The sequence below is a fragment of the Hemitrygon akajei genome, chromosome 31 (assembly GCF_048418815.1).
Source record: "Hemitrygon akajei chromosome 31, sHemAka1.3, whole genome shotgun sequence".
Lineage (NCBI taxonomy): Eukaryota > Metazoa > Chordata > Chondrichthyes > Myliobatiformes > Dasyatidae > Hemitrygon > Hemitrygon akajei.
The window spans coordinates 27,812,411-27,836,888 of NC_133154.1; the positions used below are offsets into that span (position 1 = coordinate 27,812,411).

A 24,478-nucleotide genomic window follows, 5' to 3' on the forward strand; every position below is an offset into this window, starting at 1 on the left:
GATAACAGCACCGGCTCCACTTCTTCTGGAGCAGCTGCCGGTCCCATCTATTGGTCGCTTCCCCGGGTAGCCACAAGTAGGCTTTATCTTCACAACCCAATAGGTGCTATTCAAAGGCCGAGGGAGAAATCCGCCATTAACATTATAATTATAGATGCTGCAAATGCTGTTCCCCAGGAAAACTTTCCCCTGGCGATTACAGTAACAAGTTGTATTTGCCACCTGGGTGCGGGGCACACGTCGGTGTTGTCAAGAGGCTTCAGGGAAGGAGGTTATATTCAATGGGGACCTGAGGTACCACCCTTCAAAACGCTGACATTTGCCATCGCTCGGAGTCCCCTTGCAATTCTGGACCTCACTACCCCGGATGTTATTAAAGAATCCCCAAGCAGAGAGTTCCTCGCTAGAATTGAGGGGGTCACTGACAACTATACCATAGTCTTTCCATGCGAGGGTAGCTGCGCACATATCCAACATCCCCCTGCTTCTTAGTGTTTGGCATAGTTGTGGCAAAGGGACAGGAAAGTATTATGGGCAAAATCAGAGAGTAGGGGATGCTTTGGCCAATGCACTTGGGGAACTGCTCCCTGCGTGGGCCTTGGGAAAAAGATGGTTTTAACCGATGGGGAGCTGCCACGTCTTCGGTGGCCACTGCTTCCGCCCTTATACATGACTCTAGTTGACTGGAAGCCATGCAAAAAGAAAGCAAAAAGACAACGGCCCAGTACATGGTGAAGTCCGTAACAGCCCCCCCTACTCCATAATGTTTTTCAGTCAGGACCACCACGGTTGTCCTTCCAACTTGACTGCCGTGGGCCTGGTGAGCAGTACTTGGAATGGTCCCTTCCTTCGTTGTTCTAATTTGCCACGGTTCCAGTTCTTAATTAGTACGTAGTCCTCGGGTTCGATGTTGGGGTAGTCGCCTTCGCTTGTCGTATGGTCTTCGTCCTTGTATGCCTGACACACCTGTGAATGTAAGGCTTGGAGAATCTTCGTTAGGTAGTCCGTTTATATCAAGAATGGGAAACGCGCCGAACCCCATGGAGTCCTTAGGGGCTTTCCGAAGATGATTTCAGCTGGTGACAGTCCGTTTTTTTTTCCAGGGGTTGACCCTCATATGGAATAATGCTAAGGGCAATACCTTTAACCAATTAAGCCTCGTTTCCTCCGTAAGTTTTGCCAATTTGTCTTTTTTTAACTTACCATCTGCCCTTTCCACTATACCTGCAGCCTGGAGATGGTGAGAGCGATGGAATTGTTGTTTAATGGATAAGGCATTGCAGATTTCCTCAGTTAATTTTGCTACAAAGTGGGGACCGTTATCTGAGCTCAGTATTTCTGGTAACCCATAGCGGGGGATCACTTGTCGCAACAGTATTTTAACTGCTATCCGGGCTGTATTATTCATGGCAAGGATTGCCTCGATCCAGCTACTAAACACATCTATGATCACTAAGCAATATCTGTGACAATGCACTCTAGGCAGCTCAATAAAATCAATTTTTAAACGTGAAAAGTGGCCTCCAGGTAGGGGAGGCGACCGACACACAGGGTGTCCCCTTTCCCAAATTGTTCTTACGGCATATTAAACATGCTTTTGCCCTCTTTGCTGCCGCTTGCTGCAATTTCGGATGCCACTATGTTTGCAGCAAACTGCTTACCCTTCCGTCCTTTCCGAGGTGAGTACAAGTATGTATATAATTAAAGAGGATTGGTAGAAATTGGGTGGGGACGCAGACCTGTCCCGCAGAGGTGTACTAGATGCCCGTCACGGGACCCTCCTTACAGCCCATCTGTGACCATAGTCTGCGTTGCTCCTCAGAGGCGTCCCCCTGGAAGGTACGTACGGCTTGCATGTCTGGCATACCCGTGCTGTCTGAGAGGCGCAGGGTGTTTCAGTGTGGCCCCGATGGGACTATAATTTCGAGCGTCCGAGCTGCGGCTTTGGCAGCCTCATCAGCCATGGCGTTACCGGTGGTTTATCAGCCTGATGGGTATGAGCAGATCATTTGACAATGGTTTTGGAAGTTGCAAGGCAGTGAGGAGATTCTGTACAAACGTAGCATTGCTAATAGGATGCCCTGAGGAGGCGAGGAAACCCCGGCATTCCCAAAGCGCTCCGTAGTCATGAGCTACCCCGAAGGTGTATCGAGAATCAGCGTGGATGTTTGCACGTTTGTTGGCGGCGAGGATGCAGGCACGAGCGAGGGCAAATAACTCATTCTGCTTTTTGTGCTGACACGGCCGGGTCAAAGGCTGCCTGCTCGAGAACCGCGTTAACTGTGGCCACAGCATAGCCGGAACATCTCTGGCCTTGAGGGCCAACGGAAAATCTACCATCGGCACACAAGGTTATGTCAGGGTCCTGTAGGGGTTGGTCGATGTTCAGAATCGTTTGTAACCTGGGGTGGCGACTTAAGGAAAGTGGCCGGGTTTAAAGTGGAACAGTTAGAAAATGTCAGTAGCGGGTTGCACAGTCAGGCTGTCTCATAGTGATTTTGTCGCGCCTGAGTGAGGTGCTGTGTCTGTCAAGAGGATAAAAGCTCCACCGAGTGGAAAGAGAGTAGATTTACAGGCTGATGTAAGGTAACCTGCCTACTCTGAAATTTCACCCATAGGTGTCGCGTCCGTTGGTATGTTCGTTCAGACCCCTCGAACCCCGAGAGGGCAATGGTGGCCAAGGAAAGCAGGAATTCATGTTCCGACACTACCTCATGATCGCGGGTGGAAGTGGGTGCCCCCGTATCAATCATAAATGGAAACTGAATTCTAGGTAGCTGAAGGATTATGCTGGGTCTTGCGGTCGCTACTTACAACGGGCAGCATTTTCAAGGGTCAGATAGCGAAAAGGGGGTGACTGTCCGGTTTGAAACTGGGCATCTCTGCTATCCGCAGGACCATCTTGTCTTCCAGTGTCCTGGTCAGCCACATTTAAAACGCAGTCCAGGCTGAGCTTCCCCCGGGCATGGGCGCTCGCTGGGGTGGCCCATTTTTTCGCTCAGGGGGATAAGGTCGTTGGGGTGGCCTTTCCATGCCCTGGATTAGCTGGTTGGTCTGGTCCTCATCGTTTGGCAACCCCCCTTTTAGTTCTTGCCAGGTGTGGTATCCCAGTTCTGCTTTCCATTTCCGTCCCTCGTCCGCAACAAATTCCGAAAAGATCCTGGGGGGTAGCGTTATACATTTGAATTGTGCTCCGCACATATTGTACGAAAAGCGCCGGTTTCTCCTTTCTGTCAGGGGCCTGATTCTTTATCATGATCATGTCTTGTGACTTCCATGGGGCATAGACAGGGATAACCTCCGGCTGATCTTGCTCCCGCGCCCTGGGATTTGGCATCAATCGGGTACGTTACTGTCTCTGAGGTTCGGGCGGGGGACTTTTCTCGGGGACTGAGCTCATCCGTTCTTCAGTATCACCTCGCGGCATGTTTGGATAAAGGGGCTCTGTCCTCCCCCTCCCCCTTTGTTTCACCCTTCGTCCCACGGTGTCAGAAAACCCCGGAGAAATTTCAGGCTCCGGGGTCTTATTACTCGCCAGTATTTATCGTGACCACTTTCATCAAACAGGGTCGGTAAGCCAGACATGCTCCTGGGATTCTGTATTTCATTCCCCATTTGTCAATGCATTTGTCGCTTTTGGCCTTCGGTTTTATTCCTTGGTCAAGGTTCTGCATTTATTATGACTGATCTTTCTTCGGTCCATTTTTATGGCTGGGTCACAGCTTGTCACATCCCAAGTCCCTCCCCATTGCCACACTTTGTCCCCAATTTCTTACCTAACATACCACTTAAAACACGTAGATCTCTCTCTTTATCATGAAACTACTCATACTTTTTGCCTGGTGAAGTTCCTGTATCTTCTTATCACGCCCATGTTTTTGGCTTTTAACCAGGCACGGTGTCTACTGCTCAATTCTCTGGTGTCTTTACCAGACCTTGATCCCGACCTGACTTTAACCTTTTTTCCCATACCTGCGCACGGTATCTACTGTTCAATTCTCCTGATTTGTTTACCTAACTTTAATTCTTAGACGACTTCAAATTTCACCTGATTTGTGCCACCTGTCCAAGTTTATCCTTTTTTTTAACCAGACACGGTGTTTACTGTTCAGTTCTCCTGGTTTTTCTTGACTCAACTTTAACTCTTACCCGATTTTAACTTTTACCCAGCACCTGTCAGCTGTACAATGATCAAATAATCGTCCTACCTTATACGGGCCTCTCGGCAGATTTGATCGGGATCGTGTCAAGGTCCTGTGTTGAGGTCCAGATGAGGGGCAGAGACTCACACCGGTATCGTAGGGAGCGACAAAGACAATTCATCTTTCTGGGCCCGATCGGTCTCCATAGACCGATCATAGACATAGAAATGTTCAGTCTGTCACTTACTCAGCCCGCCTCTGTGTCACAGTCCCTATGTTGGAACCCTGCTCGCAGCACCAAATGTGGAAGTCAAATCCGGATAAACTCACTCAGAGACCGGATAAGTACAACCTCTTTATTCAAAGCACCCAGGGCTTATTCAGTTGGTCGATCAAACAGGAATAGTCTGTGTCTGTTCCTGCTCGATCCACCAACTAACTCACAATTCCCCTTCCAGAAGAGATATAGTTTTCAGATACCCCCACACATCCAAGTTGGAGCCAGACTTAACTAGTGTTTGACATTACCGAGAGACAAATTGCAGAATAGGTGTAGCATCTGTGCCCCCGATTTACCCCGTTCGCCTAGGGTGAACCGTCGTCATCCCACAACACAAATACCAGACAATACACCAAAGGTGAGAAAATAATTGCAGCTTTATAGTTATTTCTTAGTGATGGGTTGGTAGAAACAGATAACCTAAAGGCGCCAAATCAGTAAGTTTATCAGTTTGTGCCCATGAAATTTTAATATGTTGGAGCTCACCCCTCCATTCACAACGACCTTCCGAGACTTCAGCCACTGTCTGAACCGCCGACGTCCAGTATCCGCCGCCCTGAAACCACTGTCCACTCCTCACACGTCCGTCCTCCTCGCTCGCCTCCCGAAAAAGACTGCGAACTCCCGCTCAGCTCACACGTACAAGATTGCATAACAATTCTCCATTGATTAGTTCCCCTGTTATCTAGTTATAACCCAAATACTCAAGATATAGAAACCCATCACAGCATCAAGTAACATTACAGAGAAGCCGTTTTGATAGCCTGAACAGTTAACACCACAGTTAACGGTACTGAGAGCCCTACATAGGTATAATGCCTTTATCCACAGACAGGCTGGAGTTGTCCTATCTCTATGTACGACTGTACAAAGAAACAAGGACCTTGAAATGCTGTCTGACTCTGAGAAGAAAGATGGCTCAGCATGGCCTAGCACATTTGTTGATCATCAGTGATTTCCTTTAGAAAGCACAGGCTGCTTTTGCTTAACTAATGTGTTAATCCTTTTACATACTGTACTTTATCCCCCACCCTTCTCCCCTACTACCTCTTCTCCCCCTCCTCCCGCCTCTTCTCCCCCTCTCCCTCCTCTTCTCTCCCTACTCGCCCTCCTCTTCCTCCCCTCCCACTCTTCTCCCCATCTCCCCTCCCACTCTTCTCCCCCTCTCCCCTCCCACACTTCTCCCCCTCTCACCTCCCCAGTCTTCTCCCCCTCCCACTCTCTTTTCCCCTCCCCTCCCTAGTCTTCTACCCCCCTCTTCTCCCCTCTCCTTCCCCTCTTCTCCCCTCTACCCCTTCTTCTCCCCAACCCCTTCTTTTCCCCCTCCACTCTCTTCTCACCTTTCTCTCCCCTTTCAAAAAGTTAAAATAAATGGTGACATGAGACACTGTACTGACACATTATGATCCACACTGTCCAGAGAAGTTTTCCTGTGATGCCTCATCTTATGGTATAGGTGCATTCATATCACATATTATGAAAGATGCAGTGACCAATCCACGGCCTTTTCATGATATTCACTTACCACTGCAGAGAATACATATTGAATCAGAATGACAGGCAGTAAGGAAGTTGGGTAGTGTCTTCTGATCCTATGTCACCTCTTTCTAACGATTTAATTTCATTATTTAAACATGCAAAATCCTTGTGGCTAGAGTTAAGAAAGTGTAAGTGTAGAAAGAACCTGATAAGAGTTGTATATAGGCCTAGGAACAGTAGCCAGGATATACGCTAAAAATAACAATGGGAGATAGAACAGGGACGTCAAAAGGGCAATGTTGGGTTAGTCTTGGGGGGGGGGGGGTTAATTTGCAGGTAGATTGGGAATATCAGGTTGATCCTGGATCACAAGCGAGGGAAATTGTAGTATGTCTATGAGATGGCTTTCTAGAGCAGCTCATGATCGATCCCATTAGAGGATCAGCTGTTCTGGATTGGGTGCTATGTAATAAACTGGATTTAATTAGGAAGCATGAAATGGTGAAGAGGTGATGCTGATTGAAAGGAAGGGTGTGCATGTGTATTTCAAAGCCAAGGTGTAACTTGTTCAAGGCAAAGTTGCAGCTGGAGTTTGGTATCGCTGTTGGAGTTGGAGTGAGCAATTTGGAGAGGAATCAATGTGGAAGTGTTTCAATGCCCAGTCACCTAACCGGGGTGTGAGTTTGGATTGATCCAAATGCCGAGCCAATATGGTGATCTCGAGTACAGCTTTGGCCTGTGCAGCCCAAGGTTGTTGCTGTGCTGGAAACTGGGCCCTAGAGCGAGATACTACCCAGAGCTCAGAGTTTTAAATGACGGTCCAGGTAGACTGGGAAGTTCGAGTGTCAGGACCAGCGGTGAGGGTTCGGCTGATTTTGCTTGCTCGCCTGTGGTGTTCATTCCTCTCTCTCCAGCACCAAGGCTATGAACTGCTTGTTTCTGAGAGTTTGTGAGAGATGAAGAACTGAGATTGAGGCGTGGGCCTACTCTGGCTGCTCTAGGGAGTGGATCTCAGGACTCAGTCTGGTCTGGAATGTTGTGTGTGTGTGTGTGTGTGTGTGTGTGTGTGTGTGTGTGTGTGTGTGTGTGTGTGTGTGTGTGTGTGTGTGTGTGTGTGTGTGTGTGTGTGTGTGTGTGTGTGTGTGTGTGTGTGTGTGTGTGTGTGTGTGTGTACACACATGTATAACTGAAATATATATATGGCAGAAATGTGTGTCGTTGTTATTAATTAGGAGAAGTTGCTTGAGAAGCTGGAAGGTCTGTAGGTGCATCAGTCACCTGGACCAGATGGGCGACAGCTCAGTGTTCTGAAAGAGGTAGCTGAGGAGATTGTGGATATATTTGTAATGATCCGATGACTAGTGGTGATCTGCACAGGTTGAGGTTGGGACTGCTTCTTTTCAAGTTATATGTCAATGATTTGGATGACGGAATTGCTGGTTTTGTGGTCAAGTTGGCAGAAAATACAAAGATAAGTGGAGGGCTGGTTGAAATGAGGAAGGAAGGGAGTTTGCAGAAAGACTTAGATGAGAGAAATGGTATTAGCAGATGGAATATAGTGCTGGGAAGTGTATGGTCATGCATTTCGGTTTGTTTCATGGTTATCTTGAGAATAAGAATCTCAGAGTTCCATACTGCATACATACTTTGCTAATAAATGAAGCTTTGAACCAATAATCTCTAATCTTGCCTACAAAGATACGGCCATCACATTCTTCTACTCCCAGAATGTCTTAAAAGCAACTGAGAATAACTTTCTGCTTCACACCAAACCTTTATTAAAGTTTCATAGATTTACCAGTATATACAAACTGCTAGTATTTAAATCCACACTTCCATGTGGTGGGATGAGGATCCAATATCTAAGTTCATCCACACATATATATACTGATTCTTATTATTGCAGTTACATTGATTTGGCTAATTGGAAAGATTACTGATTTGTTCATAAATTTATATTGTGGTTAAATGTAGCATCTATGTTACTTAACAAATCTATTAGCTAAAACTATTCACTCAACTTATACAAAGCAATAACCTGCTGGAGGAGCTGTGGATCAAGCAGCATCTTGGGTCAAGTCCCTGTGCTGAGGACACCTCTATCAATTCTAATACTTGATCTTGACCCAGTATCAACAATTCCTTTACCTCCACCCCCACCAACAGATGCTGCTTGACCCACTGAAGATTCCTCCGTCTTCCTGTTTGTTGTTCTAGATTCCAGCACCTGCAGTCTCATGTATCTCTGCTGAAAGTACATCTGTTCTTGCACTTCAGCTTCCAATTGTTCATTGCTGGTGGTCAGATTTATTGCCTGGATAATTAGTGTGATCCAGTAATCACACTGATCATGGATTGATGGTGGGAATGTTGCAGCCAGAGGGAGATGACAAGTTCCCCATCAGGCTCTGGGAGGAAACTCTGCCGGTGAGAGACAGATCCACAGAACACAGAGCAGAGTGGAGGAAGGCCACATTATCAACACAGGGTCAGTCTTGAATATAGCGGACCACTGACCCAGAACACTGAACCAGCAGATAAGGAGGGTGTGGAGCTGACATTCTGTGACAGTGAGAGTTTGATGAATTGCCCAAGAATAAACACACCCCCTTAAAATTACAGACCTGATATTTCAGGTAATTGTGGTGCAGTGTAGACAGGTATATGAGAGGATTAGAGAAACACATACTCTATGGATAAGAACTGGAGACGTATAGTACCTGTATAATTAGCTACCAAAAAGCTGGCAGAGTCTAGAACCTTGATGTGGGAATGCATAAAATGAACCTCAGGAGATACTTTGGTAGCAGTAGCTCCAGAGTCCAACAACTGCTGAATGTCCATGACCCTACTTGGTGGGGGAGAGTGTCCAGGAGGAGAGGTAGTGTGTGAGATGGGGGTGGGAAGAGGCAGGAGAATGGGCCTAAGAAGAAGAAAAATGATTAGCCATGATGAAATGGTGGAGCAGACTCAATGGGCCAAAGAGCCTAAATCTGCTCCAATTTCTTATCGTCTTAAGGTCTTATGATGAAAATGGATTTCCCACCAAGCCTTTCAGGAATGGAAACAGAACCTGAAACACCATCTTTTGTATGAAATTTGTGAAACTCCATTTTGTTGTCTCTTCATGTTTTTTCTTCAGGTGCTCGTATATCTGCTGAGCACTTTCTGCATCCTCCTCCCTGCCCTCGACTCTGTATTTCTCCATCTCACTTTTCATATGCTCCATGGCTTCCTTCAGTTCCTCCATGCTGCACTTTTTACCCTCTTCAAACTTTTTCTTGATCTGCTCAATGATCTGCTTTGCCCTGCGTTCCTCAGCCGCTTTTCTATTCTGCTCCATCTTCTCCATCTCTTCTTTGATCCTTGAGAGCTCCTCTTCCAAATCTGACAAAAGGGGCAAAGGATGAATTGGTTAGTCCATGCAGAGAGTGGTGAAGGGGTCACATCTCGAGGTGTGTGAGACAAGATATTGACAGGGAGCTTCACTCACTGTTCAACTTAAGAAACACACATAAGTGCTGGAGGAACTCAGCAGAGGCAGCACCTCTGGAAATGAATAGACAGTCAATGTTTCACCAGAGTCCCTATTTCAGGACTGAGATGAAAGATGCCAGAATAAAAAGGGGAGGTGAGGGGAAATATGCGAGCTGAAAAATGATGGGTGAAGCTAGTTGGGTGAGAAAGGTCAAGTGCTGGTGAGGACGCAATCTGATAAGAGAGGAGAGTGGACTATAGGAGAAAGGGAAGGAGGAGGGGACTCAGGGGGTAGTAATAGGCAGGTGAGAAGAAGTAAATGGCTGGGGGCGGGGGGAATAGAGGGAGGAGTGATGGGAACTTGTTTACCAGAAGGAGAAATCGATACTCATGCCATCATGTTGGAGGATTCCTGGATAGAATATAAGCTATTGTTTCTCCACCCTGAGGGTGATCTCTTCTTGGCACAAGGGGAAGCCATGGACCAACATGTCGGAGTGGGAATCAGAATTAAAATGTTTGGCTACTGGTAAGTCCCACTTGTGGCGGATGGTGTGGAGGTGCTCGAAAAACTGTCTCCCAATTTACAACGGGTCTCACCAATGTAGAGGATGCTGCATCGGGAATAACAGATACAATAGACAACCCCATCAGATTTGCATCTGAAGTGTTGTCTCAACTGGAAGGAATGATTGGGGCTCTGAATGGAGATGATGGAGGAGGCATATTGGCAGGTGAACACTTCTGTTGCTCGCTGGGATAAGTGCCAGGACGGTGATTATTTGGGAGGGGGTGTGGTTGAATGGCTAAAGGAATCACAGAGGGAGCAATCTCTGCAGAAAGCAGAGTGTGGGTGGTAAAGATATATTTACTGGTAGGACCCCTTTGGAGATGATGGAAGGTGTGGAGAATGATGTGTTGGGGGATCATGAGGTGGTAGGTAAGGACAGGTGGAATTTAGCACTATGAAGGCTGCGAGAAGATGGGGTAAGTGCAGATGTTAGGGAAATGGAAGAGATGAGTGTGAGGTCAGTATCAAAATTGGAGGGTGGGAAATCCCATTCTTTAAAGAAGGGCATCGCTATTAAACCTGTTTTTTTTTTTAAAAAGTAATCTTTTAGATATTTCTCAGATTATTCTTTACAAATATATATACAAAGGACAACAACTTCTCCTTCTCACATCTCCTCCTCTCCTTGGTTGGCCCCCAAATATACTCCTGACAGAAGAGACAAATGTGAGCTTTGCCCATGACCTTTGGAGAGGGAAACATCCCTGCTATCCTCTACATCTCACACAACAGTCAGAACAAATCTTGGAAATGGGCTGTCCTCCAGCCTATTAAAGTGCTAGTTTTTAAAGTGCTGGTATGTGGTCCCTGACCACATGTGTGATAGAATGAACTCTGCCCACAACAGGTGGTGGTCCTAACACAGCACCAGGTGTACTGGAGAATGGTGTGGACACACCTCATGAGCTGTGCCATTTCTAAGCTAGAAGTCAGTAGCCAGTGGTGTCTTGTTGCAGGACTAGGATGAGAGGAATCATTGTAGAGAACACACAGCAGTCCATTTTCTCACAGTCAATGGAGACCAGATCCCCACCCCCCACCCCAACCACACAAGTACCTGCCCCCTTCCAGGGAGAAGCCACTTATAGATGACACATGCAATCCTCTCTCTGTAGCGAGTCTCCTAGAGCCACCAGCTTGTTCCATCTCCAACACTATCCTAACCAAAGGATCAGTGGTGGAGAAATCCTCAGACACCTCAGGGGAATCTGGGCCTGTTGGTAACCACAGGGAGGGACCCTCTCCACATCAGGTGTCAGACTGAAGGATGGCTTCATTGTTCCTGGCTCTGGAAGTCCATCCAGAGCCACGCCCTGAAGTAGAAATGAGCAAGTCACCTCACCAGAACCCTTTGCGCAGTCTCCGAACCCTGATAAACAAGTCCAGGGAAAATATTCCTCATTCAGAAATGTGCAGCTCTTGGCCTACTATGGATTATGAACATAAAACACAACCTTTAATGTCTGTGTTCCCCTTGTTAGCCAGTTCCAGTTCAATGTTCACCCAACCACTGGAGCACCCTTACTCTGTCCCATGAGAGGGGTCGATGTCCCACAGCATTTTTCCATTCCCATCACCCACAGCCATGATCGGTATAAATGCTGGGATCCCATTCCTGCAGCCATTGCCCCACCAGCCTGTGTCTACACTATCCAACTCCTCTCTCATCCCATTGTATTCTCCCTTGTTTCGGCATAATATACCGGGTTTTGGATCAAACTATTGCACCCTCCATTTATTTGTATGAGAAATTAATTATACTCTGATCACCCTTTCCAAGATTATCTCTAACTACAAGATCATTATCCTTTCCCATTATCCAGGATGAGCAAAAGATAGCATGTTCCCTTGTAGGTTCAGTAACACACTGTTTCAGAAAGCTATCACAAATGCATTCTCTGTAGTCTTTCTCAAGATTGCCTTGGCCAATTCGATCTGTCCACACAATGAGTAAGTCCCCATCACACCTGCTGATCTATTCTAACAAGCATTGGATATTTTTGTTTATTGCCTCTGCCACTGTAATTTTGTTATTTCATGCCACCACTGGGTCCTACTGCTCCTTGTCTTCCACCATCTTTCCCCACTCACTTCTGGTATTTCATGCCTCCCAGTATCCCACAACCACTTCAACCCTCTGAGCCCTCCGCTTTTTGCCTCCCTACTTCGTACAATTCCTCTGACCCTCCACCCAACCCTGACCCCAACCACACATCCTGCTATGTCTTCAATAGCCTAGCTGATCTTCCTCTCTCTGAAGTGGAGCGTCCTGTCCTTAGCAATGGCTTTCCCTTCCCCTTCAATGAGTTCAGAGTTCAAAATCAGGTTTATTATCACAAACATATGACGTGAATTTGTTGTTGTTAATGAGAATTAACAACATGAGAATGAGAGTTAATGAGAGTTAATGAGAATGTTGTTAATGTTGTTTCTTGCTTTTCAATCGAAGCAAGAGGTTAAGAGTGAAAGACTCAAGTATCGTGGAGGGGAGGTCATTTTTCTTTCCTTTAACTGATCGGGGAAAAGAGGCTCCTGGGATGTAGCACGCCAAGATTTAAAAGGGAGACCGCCATATACAGTGGCCATCGTTGGAGAGGACTGAGTCGGAGTGGGACAGCTTTGGCTCAATCAGGCTTTAGCGAGAAACAGGCAGCGGCGAGGGTAAGTTCCGGTCAGTTTCTGTTTTTCTTCTTTTTTTTTGTTCAGTCTAGAGAATATGCTGGGCAGGATGTTGGAATGCTCCTCTTGCAGGATGTGGGAAGTCAGGGAGACCTCCGATGTCTCTGACAATGATACCTGCAAGAAGTGCATCCAGCTGCAGCTCCTAATAAACCGCGTTAGGGAACTGGAGCTGGAGCTGGATGACCTCCGGATCATTCAGGAGACTGAGCAGTTTATGGATAGTAACTTCCAGGAGGTAGTTACACCTAAGGAACAGGACACATGTAATTGGGTTACCATCAGACGAGGGAAGGGGAAAGGGCAGGTAGTGCGGGGTTCCCCTGTGGCCATTCCCCTCCAGAACAGGTATATCGATTTGGATACAGTTGAGGGAGATGGCTTACCTGGGACAAGCTGCGGCAGCCGGATCTCTGGCACTGAGTCTGGTTCTGCAGTGCAGAAGGGAGGGAGGAAGAAGAGGAGAGCAGTAGTGATAGGGGACTCCATAGTCAGGGATACAGACAGGAGATTCTGTGGTCGTGACAGAGACTCCCGAATGGTTTGTTGCCTCCCGGGTGCCAGGTTCAGGGATGTCTCTGATCGCGTGCACAGCATTCTGAAGTGGGAGGGTGAACAGCCAGATGTTGTGGTACACATCGGTACCAATGACATAGGTAGAAAGAGTCAGGAGGTCCTGAAGAGTGAGTACAGAGAGCTTGGTAGGAAGTTGAAAGATAGGACCTCGAGGGTAGTAATCTCTGGATTGCTGCCTGTGCCACGTGCCAGTGAGGGTAAGAGGAGGATGCTCTGGCAGAAGAACACGTGGCTGAGAAACTGGTGTAGGGGGCAGGGCTTCAGATTTCTAGATCATTGGGACCTCGTCTGGCACAGGTGGGACCTGTACAAGAGAGATGGGTTACACCTGAACTACAAGGGGACAAATATACTTGCAGGGAGGATTGCTAGTGTTATTGGGGAGGGTTTAAACTAGATTTGCAGGGGGATGGGAACCAGAGTGCCAGAGTAGATAGTGGAACGGGGGTAAAAATAAATGATGTTAGTAGTTCATGCAAAGTCGTAAATAGTAAGGTTGTGTGTGGTGGTAACAATCTTCTGAGGTGTGTATATTTCAATGTGAGGAGTATTGTGGGAAAGGCAGATGAGCTGAGGGCCTGGATTGACACATGGAATTATGACATCATAGCCATTACTGAAACTTGGTTACAGGAGGGGCAGGACTGGCAGCTCAATGTTCCAGGGTTCTGAGGTTTCAGACATGATAGAGGCAGAGGGATGAAGGGTGGGGGGGGGGGTGTCTTTGCTAGTCAGGGAAAATATTAGAGCAGTGCTTCAGCAGGAAAGATTAGGGCGCTTGTCTACTGAGGCTAGATGGGTGGAGCTGAGAAACAGGAAAGGTATGACCACATTAATAGGGTTGTATTGACCACCAGTCAGCAAGAATTGGAGGAGCAAATCTGCAGAGAGATAACAGACAACTGCAGGAGACAGAAAGTTGTGATTGTAGGGGATTTTAATTTTCCACACATTGACTGGGACTCCCATACTGTTAAAGGTCTAGATGGGTTAGAGTTTGTGAAATGTGTTCAGGAAAGTTTTCTAAATCAATATGTAGATGTACCAACTAGGGAAGATACAATATTAGATCTCCTATTAGGAGGTGAGTTAGGACAGGTGACGGAAGTGCATGTAGGGGAACACTGGTTCCAGTGATCATAACACCATTAGTTTCAACTTGATCATGGATAAAGATAGATCTGATTCTCGGGTTGAAGTTCTAAAAGTGTAGATTGGGACAGGTGCTTGCTGTCTTGAGGCAAGTCAGAGTAGATAAATCCCCAGGACCTGACAGGGTATTCCCTCGGACCTTGAAGGAGACTAGTGTTGAAATTACACGGGCCCTGGCAGATATATTTAAAATGTCGATATCCACGTGTCAGGTGCCGGAGGATTGGAGGGTAGCTCATGTAAGTTCCATTGTTTGAAAAAGGCTCAAAAAGAAAGCCGGGAAATTATAGGCCAGTAAGTTTGACATCGGTAGTAGGTAAATTATTGGAAGGCATACTAAGAGATAGGATAGACAGGGACTTATTAGAAACAGTCAGCATGGCTTTGTGCGTGGTAGATCATGTTTAACCAATCTATTAGAGTTTTTCGAGGAAGTTACCAGGAAAGTGGATGAAGGGAAGGCAGTGGATGTTGTATACATGGACTTCAGTAAGGCCTTTGACAAGGTCCTGCATGTGAGGTTAGTTAGGAAGATTCTGCCTCTAGGTATACATGGAGAGGTAGTACATTGGATTAGACATTGGCTCAAAGGGGGAAGCCAGAGAGTGTTAGTGGAGGATTGCTACTCTGAGTGGAGGCCTGTGACTAGTGGTGTGCCACAGGGATCAGTGCTGGGTCCATTGTTATTTGTCATCTATATCAGTGATCTGGATGATAATGTGGCAAATTGGGTCAGCAAATTTGCTGATGATACAAAGATTGGAGGTGTAGTGGACAGTGGGGAAGGTTTTCAAAGCTTGCAGAGGGATTTGGACCAGTTGGAGGAATGGGCAGAAAAATGGCAGATGGAGTTTAATGAGGACAAGTGTGAGGCATTGCACTTCGGAAGGTCAAACCAAGATAGAACATACAAGGTAAATGGTAGGACACTGAGGGGTGCAGTAGAACAGAGGGATCTGGGAGTACAGATACATAATTCCCTAAAAGTGGCATCACAAGCAGATAGGGTTGTAAAGAGAGCTTTTGGTACATTGGCCTTTATAAATCAAAGTATTGAGTATAAAAGTTGGAATGCAATGGTGAGGTTGTATAAGACATTGGTGAGACTGAATTTGGAGTATTGTGTGCAGTTTTGGTCACCTAGTTACAGGAAGGATATTAATAAGGTTGAAAGAGTGCAGAGAAGGTTTAAGGATGTTGCCGGGACTTGAGAAACTGAGTTACAGAGAAAGGTTGAATAGGTTAGGACTTTATTCCCTGGAGCGTAGGAGAATGAGGGGTGATTTGATAGACGTGTATAAAATTATGATGGGTATAGATAGAGTGAATGCAAGCAAGCTTTTTCCACTGAGGCCAGGGGAGAAAAAAACCAGAGGTCATGGGTTAAGGGTGAAGGGGGAAAAGTTTAAAGGGACCATGGGGGGGGGGGGGGGGGGCTTCTTCACACAGAGAGTGGTGGGAGTGTGGAATGAGCTGCCAGATGAAATGGTGAATGTGGGCTCACATTTGACATTTAAGAAAAACTTGGACAGGTACATGGATGAGAGGGGTTTGGAGGGATATGGCCCAGGTGCAGGTCAGTGCGACTAGGCAAAAAAAATGGTTTGGCACAGCCAAGAAGGGCCAAGAGGCCTGTTTCTGTGCTGGAATGTTCTATGGTTCTATGGTTGTGTGGCAGCATTACAGTATAGGGCAATGACATATAGTATATACATTTCAAACATAAATGACCAGTGCACAATAAAGGATTAATGAGTTGGTATTTATGCTCGAATTTCAATTACATCACGTGCCAAGGCCTTCTGTTGTCTCTGCATCTATAACTCTTCAATAAGGATTACCCACTCCTCACTGATGACCCGTACTCCTGCCTCAAATCTACCTACTCTTCTTGGGCATGCCATTCTGGCCTTCCATTTATGTTCTTCGCGAGACCCAACACCAAGCTCTTCTTCATATGAAGATGTCCAAGAACATAAGCACATCCCTCCCTGATCTCACTATGTTTCTGATGAACAATGAGGTGAAATACTCAGCAGAAATGTCTCACATTTTAAGTTTTCAGACATGAAGAATTAATTTTAAATCTGCAGATGCTCCTTGACCTGAATATTTTGAGCATTTTGTTTATTTTCTTACCAGAGACACGCTTTTGTTCCTCTGTCAGCTTGTTGTCCATCTCTTGTACCTGGTCTAGACGAGATTTTTCCTCTTCCAGGAAACTGTTGAGGACAGCCCACCCCTACAGAGAAGAGAAGATACAATCATCCATATCCAACTCTCTTCCATGACACCAGTCCACAAGAGTCCAGAGACAGGCTCTCATCATCAAATGTCTAGTGCTGGGGATTGATATGCAATAAGGGAACTCAACTTACCAATCTACAGGAAATTGGTAAAACCGTAACTGAAAACTATGTGCAATTTATATTGTGGCCTGGATGAAGGCAGAATTTATTTCCTAAATGACACAAGGATAAGTTGCAAGACCGACAAATAGCAGTGGCAAAGAGTAGAGAGATATTTTCTGTGAATGAACAAGGATCAGGCAAATCAAGCACAATGTGGGATAATGCAAAATACCATTGTGGCAGAAAGACAAATAGAAGCATATTATCCAAATGGGAAAGTTTATGAAGTTCTGAGATGTAGAGGGATCTGGGTTTCGTAGTACAAGATTTGCAAAATGTTTATGTGCCAGTAAGAGGGAGAGATAGAGTGTGTAACAAAAGTGGAAGGGTAATACTTTAGTTACAGATATATCAGGTTTTGGTGAGATTACATCTGGATTATGGACAGTATAGATCTCCTTTAACACTAACACTTCAGGGATGGGCTCCTGGACTGATACCTGGAAGGACATATTACCTTATTAGAGAAGGTAGGACAGATTAGGACTATTCACTTCTGTGGGAAAACACAGAATCAGCAAATGGACTGGATGGTTATGAATTGCAAAGCTGAGTTAGATAAACAGGTAGCTTGATCAACGGAGATATGAAAATAATTTTTTTCCCCTCAATGCAGGATTGGCTCTTGGAACTCTCTCCACTGAAGCACAGTTAAGATTTTTTAAAGGAGAGATTGGATGGCTTTGAAAACCAGTGATGAAAGAATTCTCACATACTCTGCTCCATTACTGACTCTCCACTCACTGAATCTCCTCCCACAGCCCCAAAGGCACTACCCCCATCACTGACAAATCCTATCACTGAAACTCCTCCCACAGCCACTATAACTGGTTTCCCGATTACAGACTCAATCTACCCAGTTAATCCCATTCCAGATGTTAAGGAGAGTGGAAGTCAAATTCACTTTTGTTGGCTGAATGGAAAGAGGCAGAGAGGGGAGTGTTCTGAATTCATGTAAGTCAGAGGAAGGAAAAGCTATGAGAATTGAAAACTAAATGCCTTGCCATAACACACCTCGATCTGGTTCTTGGTCTTTTCTTCATACTCCTTGATGGAATTATCAAGATCCTTCTTCAGCTCCTGGTAACCACCAGGTTTCTGATAATGTCCAGATGTCAGGTTTTCCTTAATTGATTCCATTACTTCTTCAAGTTGTGCCTTACATTGGTCTTGAGACTTTTCTTTGATCTTGGTCATGAGAGACCTGTAAGTGGATCTCATCGTCTCCTAGTAGTGAGGGAAAAAAGTACAATAAACTAGGAAACCAAGTATTGTACACTGTCCAGTGTCTCTCAGTGCCTCTCTATAAGGGGAAGATCTGCACAATAACTTTATTTCTGAGTTGTTCTCTCTCAGGGAGAGATCCGTACATTGACCAATGTCTCTCAGTGGGAGATCTGTACACTAACTATATCTCTGATTCGTTCTCTCTCACGGAGAGATCTGTACGCTGACTGTGTCTTGGAGTTGCTCTCTCTCAGGGAGAAATTTGTACTCTGACAAGGAGTGATCTGTATACAAACCGGTGTCTCTGTGCCCCTCTAAGTCATGGAGTAACTTGCACTATCCAGTGTCTCTCAGTCCCTCACTTTCAGGATGATATATCTTTGCTCTCTATTTCTCAGTCTATGTCTGTATGGGTTGGGTCCAGGGACAGGTGTTCAGAGATGAGACAGTTGGTAATCACTGAACATTAGGAGCTCACCTCCAGCTGCTGGATGTATTTGTCAATGTTGTTGTTCATAGACCTTTTGTGGAAGATACTGAGTGCCTCTATGCTCTTTATCCTGTAATTCTCTGTGATTCCGTTCATGGTAAGATCATCGGATTCTGAGTTTTTTTCCATTTCATTGTGATAGATTTTCAGGGCTTCATTTACTGCTGCTTGGTTTTCCACCTCCGCTAATTTAGCGACACTGCTCTCCACACATGGTAGGACCCCATCCGACATCATGCTCACATATGCCTTGGTCAATTCAGCAAATCCTGTGTGGAATGTTTTGGAAAGTCAGTGCCTGAGGATCTGATCACACCCTCAATTCCCACTCTCCACATCACAACATATTCTTACTCACTTTCAATGGAATCACACCTCCTCCAATTCTCTCCCATCATTCATACACTCAATCCCACAGTCCATGCTTCCAACCCTTCCTATTCAAGACCACAGTTGATATTCCCAGTGGGACCCCACACCTTCCCATTCATTCGCAATGATTTCATTCATTCATTTCTACCCTCTACACTCATGCTGGTATTCCACACCATCCCACTCATTCCCATCTACCTATTCACATTAATTTCCATTGTACTCACAACAAATGGGATCCAAACTTCTTCCCATAAATGTCCATTGTACTCACTTCCAATGGGATCTCAGCCCCTTCCCATTTTGTTCCATTGTACACACTTCCAATGTGATCCCAACCCTTTCCCTTTCACATCCACTTAACACAATTCCAATGGTCCCTCCCCTTTCCCATTCAATTCCAGTATACAGACTTCCATCTGGATCCCATCACAAACAAGAGAAAATCTGCAAATGCTGGATATCCAAAGAACAGACACAGAATGCTGGAGGAACTTAGCAGGCCAGGCAGCATCTATGGAAAAGGTTGACGTTTAGGACCAAAACCCTTCTGTAGGACTGGAGGGGAAAAAAGCTGCGGAGTAGATTTCAAAGGTGGGGAGGGGAGAGAGAAACACAAGGAGAATGGTCTGGGTAAGCATGTGGTCAAAGTGTTGAAGAGCAGCAGAGATCACAAAGGGGAGCAGTGAGAGAAGGTTTCACTGAACTCACTTCGAAGTAAAGTTTTAAACTTCTTCAGGGTTGGCACCCTGGAAGAGACTTCGCAGAGTAGTAATCAAATCACAAACAGGAGAAAATCTGCAGATGCTGGGTGCTGCTCCAATTGAATCCAACCTGCTTTTCATTCACGCCTGTTACACAAACATCCCATCGATATTCATGCCATCAGGTTGGAGGCTACCCAGGCAGAATATAAGGTGCTGCTCCTCCAACTTGAATGTGGCCTCATCGTGGCAGTAGACAAGGTCATGAACTGACATGTTGGAATGGCAATGGAAAGTAGAATTGAAGTGGGTGGCTACCAGGAAATACCGTGTTTTTGGGCAGACAGAGTGAGGGTGCTCAATCTGATGGAATGAGCGTCGATTTCTCAAACATCCGGTCATTTACCAACCTCATCTTCTTCATCATTCCCTATCCTTGTTTCCCGCTCATAGATTCTCTTCTTACCTGCCCATCACCTCCCTCTGGTGCTCCTCCCTTTCCCATGAATTTCCCCATGGGGATGAATAAATTATCTATCTATCTATCTATTTATCTATCTATCTATCTATCTATCTATCTATCTTCCATTCTCTTCTCTCCTCTCCTATCAGATTCCCCCTTCTCCAACCCTTTATCACTTTCACCTATCAACTTCCCAGCTCCCTTCTTCACCACCTCCTCCAGTTTCACCTATCACCTGCCACCTTGTACTTGTTCCTCCCCCCACCCAATCTACTCATTCTGATTTCTCCCCTTACTTTCTAGTACTGATTTAGAGTCACAGAGTGAAATGACGACTGTTTACTCTTTTCCATAGATGTTTCCTAGCCTGCTGAGCTTCTCCAGCATTTTGTGTGTGTTGCTTTGGATGTCCAGCATCAGCAGATTTTCTCCTGCCAGGTTCGTGTGTTATACTGAAGAGAGGTGGTGAGGTTTTGCCCAGTTACTCACTCCTGCCCGTGACCAGCTGACCCCCAAGAACTCTCTTGACTTTCTTGTGGGTGTAAATGTAATTGATGAGTTTCTGCCGCTCCTTGACAAAATCCTCATCCAGATCCTTGTCCTCCAGATCCTGGAGCATCTTGAGTTTCCTCCGGAATGTGGGAGTGGGAAATGCAAAGCCACAACGTGAGGGAAAATGATTGCGGATACACCTGCGGAGTTCATTATATTCCTTGTCCTGCTCACTGATCTCACCTGGAAAAAAGAACCAGGAATCAGGCCGGAATAACTTAATGAGTCTGCTCTCCCATTCCCAACAAGGCAACTGTTACCCCCAGGACTGTGGGGAGGAACAGGGGAAGGACAGGAAGGAAATAGAGGGGAGACAGTTTGCAAGGTGTGATGGTGAAGAACAGGATGTGTGGGAAAGGCATCAAGTCCATTGTAATTGGGTCATGGGTGACTTGTCATAGACGGGAATGATGTGACATACAGGGTAGTTGAGGATCATGTTCATTGAGAGGGGTGTGTGTGGGACAGTGGCAATCAGCCAATCGGATGAAACTCTGATGGGAAGGAGTGTCATCTGGGTGGGAGTGGTGCATTTATACCATCAAACCAGAGGATGGTGTACTTTGGTATCATTATTGCAGGGAATTGTGACGTAATGTGAATGTGAACAGGGCAGGGGAATGCAGAGTCAGTGGGAATGACAGATGTGAATGGGCCATGGAGACCCTGGAGCAGGGGTGGGCAAACCTTTTGACTTGTGGGCCACAAAGGGTTCTAAAATTTGACAGGGGGGCCGGACCAGGAGCAGATGGACGGAGTGTTTTGGTAATACACCTGATAAGAGAAAATAAAATATCATGGGATATGTAGAAAACATGTGCTTTAATTTCAATTGAAAATGAACAAATACATTACAACAAAATATCAGTCTTTGAAGTCCCATGGTATTTAGCTATTTATTGAAATGACTTTTAAAACACTGAAAATTAAATGAATAAAATACACCTTTTTTTAATAGTAACAGTTATTATTTTAAAGCACTGAAAATTCTGTTATCCTTCAAGATATTATCATCATCACTCTCCTCCTGACTGTCTTTATTGCAAAAACGGTAGGAGATGCAGGTCTACTTGTCCTGCTCCTTCTTATTCAATTGTCCCCTGTGCCAAAACTCAACAACGACCAGCACAAGGACAGAACAGTGACAGCACGCCAGTATGCGGAGTGCGTTATTTGATCTGGAGCGCATTTTTTATTTTGAGAACGTACGTGCACCTGCGCACTACTCATGTCCATCACTTAACAGAAATGACATGTAACATGTAAGGCTTATTGAAAAAAATATTTTCAAATGCATTTTTTACATAACACAACGAAGAAACTTATTTTTAATTTCAGTGGGAACAGTGTTGTTGGTCTCCCTTTTTAGCCAGCGCATCAAAGTCTGGATTTAGTTTTGTTGTGGCGATTCTCAGGATGGATCTGAGGTGTTAACAAGGTTTATTAATATAATTTCATCAAGTTCTGCGGGCCGGATTAAAAAGCTTAACGGGCTGTAGTTTGCCCATGCCTGCCCTGGAGTGTGTGCACAAATTCTCAAATGTAAGAGGTTGCCCCTTCCTCCACCACCCTCTCAAACATTGAATTCAACCCTGCTCCCTCCATTCTCTGGCCCCTTTCCAAGTTCTCCCTATCTCCTCAGAGACTGGCATTGCTGCATACTCACTGTCCTTCAGTTTCAGGCTGTGCTCCAGGTACTCATTTGGAGTCACATCTTTTCCATCAATGTGCATATCCAATGTCAAATCACGGAGCACCCAGACAAATTCAGGGAAGAAACGGACAAATTCCCGACTGTCACAGTCATCGGGCTGGGCCTTCATCTGGATCCGCTTAGACAGTTCAGTCACAAAACTGGGAGCAACGTCAAGGATAAAGGAATAAAAGATTGGCAGGTAAATGGTAAGGAATGTCAGTCACTGTTCAGATCTGCTCCTGAGAGAGAGTTACTGAGAGACACTGGTCAGTGTACAGATCTCCCTCTCAGAGAGAGTGTGTCTTAAGAGACACCAGTCATTGTGGAGATATCTCCCCGAGAAAGAGGGACTCGATGAGTAAAAGGCAAAGCTGCTGGTGTTTGAGAATCCTGGATATCAAGGATTATTGTAAATTTGATCGTGGAAAAAGAAGGAGTCTTGATTCAGAAACAGGCAGCTGGAAGAAAGTGAATCGTTGAACACATATATAGAATGCCAGAGTAAACTCTGTGTGGAAATTTGGAGGGCAGAACAGAGCATGAGGTGACTTTAGCTGGTAAAATTAAGGAGAATTCTAAGTGACACTACAAATATATGAATGAAAGAACAGTAACATAGGGAATATAAGGCCTCTGAAAGACCAAGATGGAAATGTGTTTGTGGAACTGCTGGAGATGTGTACAGTTCTCAAGCACTATTTCACTGTCACAGTGGACATTGAAGATGAGTACCAGCAAGCACAGTGGGATCTTGGTCAGCTGGGCAGCTGGGCTCAGGATTGTGAAATGGAATTCAGACAAGCACATAGAGTTATATTGTGGAAGGACTAATCATTGGAGGACTTCTGCATTGAATGTAAGGGATCTAGATACTTCTGCATAACAGAAGCTCCTTGAAGTGTTGGATCAAGGTTCCCTTAAAAGGGAGACACAAGTAGAGAGAACGGGGGTGTGAATAAAGTTTTTAGCATGTTGGACTTCATCAGTTAGTAAACTAAGTTTGAAGTGGGTGGTTACACTATGATTGTACAAAGTGTTAATGTGGTCACACTTGGAGTACTGTGTACAGTTCTTGTCATGCAGTTATAGTAAGGATGTGATTAAACCAGAAAGAGTGCAAAGAAGCATTTTGAAGGATGTGTCTAGGAGTCATGGAACTGCGAGGATAAACACCTTGGCCTTTATTCTTTGGAGCATAGAAGAATGAGGGGTGATCTCACAGCTGTAATAACAAAAATGATGAAGGGCATTGATAGGGTTGGTGGTCTATGTTTGCTAGGTTGTGGAGAAGAAAACTACAGGATATAGTATTACGGTTAGAGTGAAAGGATTAATGAGAACCTGAGATATCGGTTATGTATACATGAAGGATGTTGAGTATATTGAACGAGCTAGCAGGGGAAGTGGGTGAGGCACGTACATTAGACACATTTATGAAGTACGTGGACAGGTATGAAGATGATGAGAATTCATTGGAATATGGGAAAGTGCTGGAAAATGGGATCAGCTTGAGAATACATTTTAGTCGGTATGGTCAAGCATAGCCAAAGGGATACCTTCCCTGCTGTATAACTCAATGACTCTATGATTGAGAGACAGTGATCAGTGTACAGATATATGCCAAAAGAAAGGGACAGAGAAATGTGTGTCTGTGCACAAATATCTGTTCCACAAAAACTGATAACCAAAAAAGTATAACCATTACAAGTGGATGCTTGATAATACAGAGAAGAAAATAGAGAGGTGTGAGAAATGTTTTATATTGTACACTACCTACACCACTAATAGGTAGGGCTAACTTAAGCAACCCCTCGTAGTCTACACCGCCGAGTATACTTAGCAACGTCTGCGTGGTCCCTGAAGCAGGCGATCAACTGTGGACCTGCTAGGGTGGAGGTCCTTGGTGCTGGTTCAGCTGCTTGGCCTGAAGGTGGGACCCTGGCAAGTAGTCTGCCCAAGAAAGAACTTGCCCACCTATCACCACCTCCCAGTCCAGCTGGTAGGGGTGAGGCATCCAATCCGACATTTACATGACCCTAACCTTTTCGTCAGGTGACCTTCAGCAATTGGCCTCTGCCTCCTCAGGGACAATGCATTCTATTAATCTTACAACCAAACAATGTAAAAAACAAAACATTCTTTAAAGAAAGGTGATTAATTACTTTTACACAAATCAGCACTTTTGGTTTGCTTTCAGACCATTTAAT

At 45.4% G+C, this 24,478-nt stretch overlaps 1 protein-coding gene across 1 annotated transcript in view; it reads right to left on the reverse strand.

Moving 5' to 3' along the window:
• Positions 1–7,742: 7,742 nt before the first annotated feature.
• The window catches only part of LOC140719472 (guanylate-binding protein 1-like), a 32,169-nt gene continuing 15,433 nt past the window's right edge, over positions 7,743–24,478 (reverse strand). Inside the window, exons 5-10 of the mRNA XM_073034170.1 lie at positions 22,242–22,429; positions 20,513–20,758; positions 18,473–18,753; positions 17,782–17,994; positions 16,496–16,598; positions 7,743–9,288 (exon numbers count right to left, since the gene is read on the reverse strand). Of these exons, the coding sequence (XP_072890271.1) occupies positions 8,924–9,288; positions 16,496–16,598; positions 17,782–17,994; positions 18,473–18,753; positions 20,513–20,758; positions 22,242–22,429 (1,396 nt within the window). The 3' untranslated portion in view covers positions 7,743–8,923. The remainder of the gene's footprint in view (positions 9,289–16,495; positions 16,599–17,781; positions 17,995–18,472; positions 18,754–20,512; positions 20,759–22,241; positions 22,430–24,478) is intronic.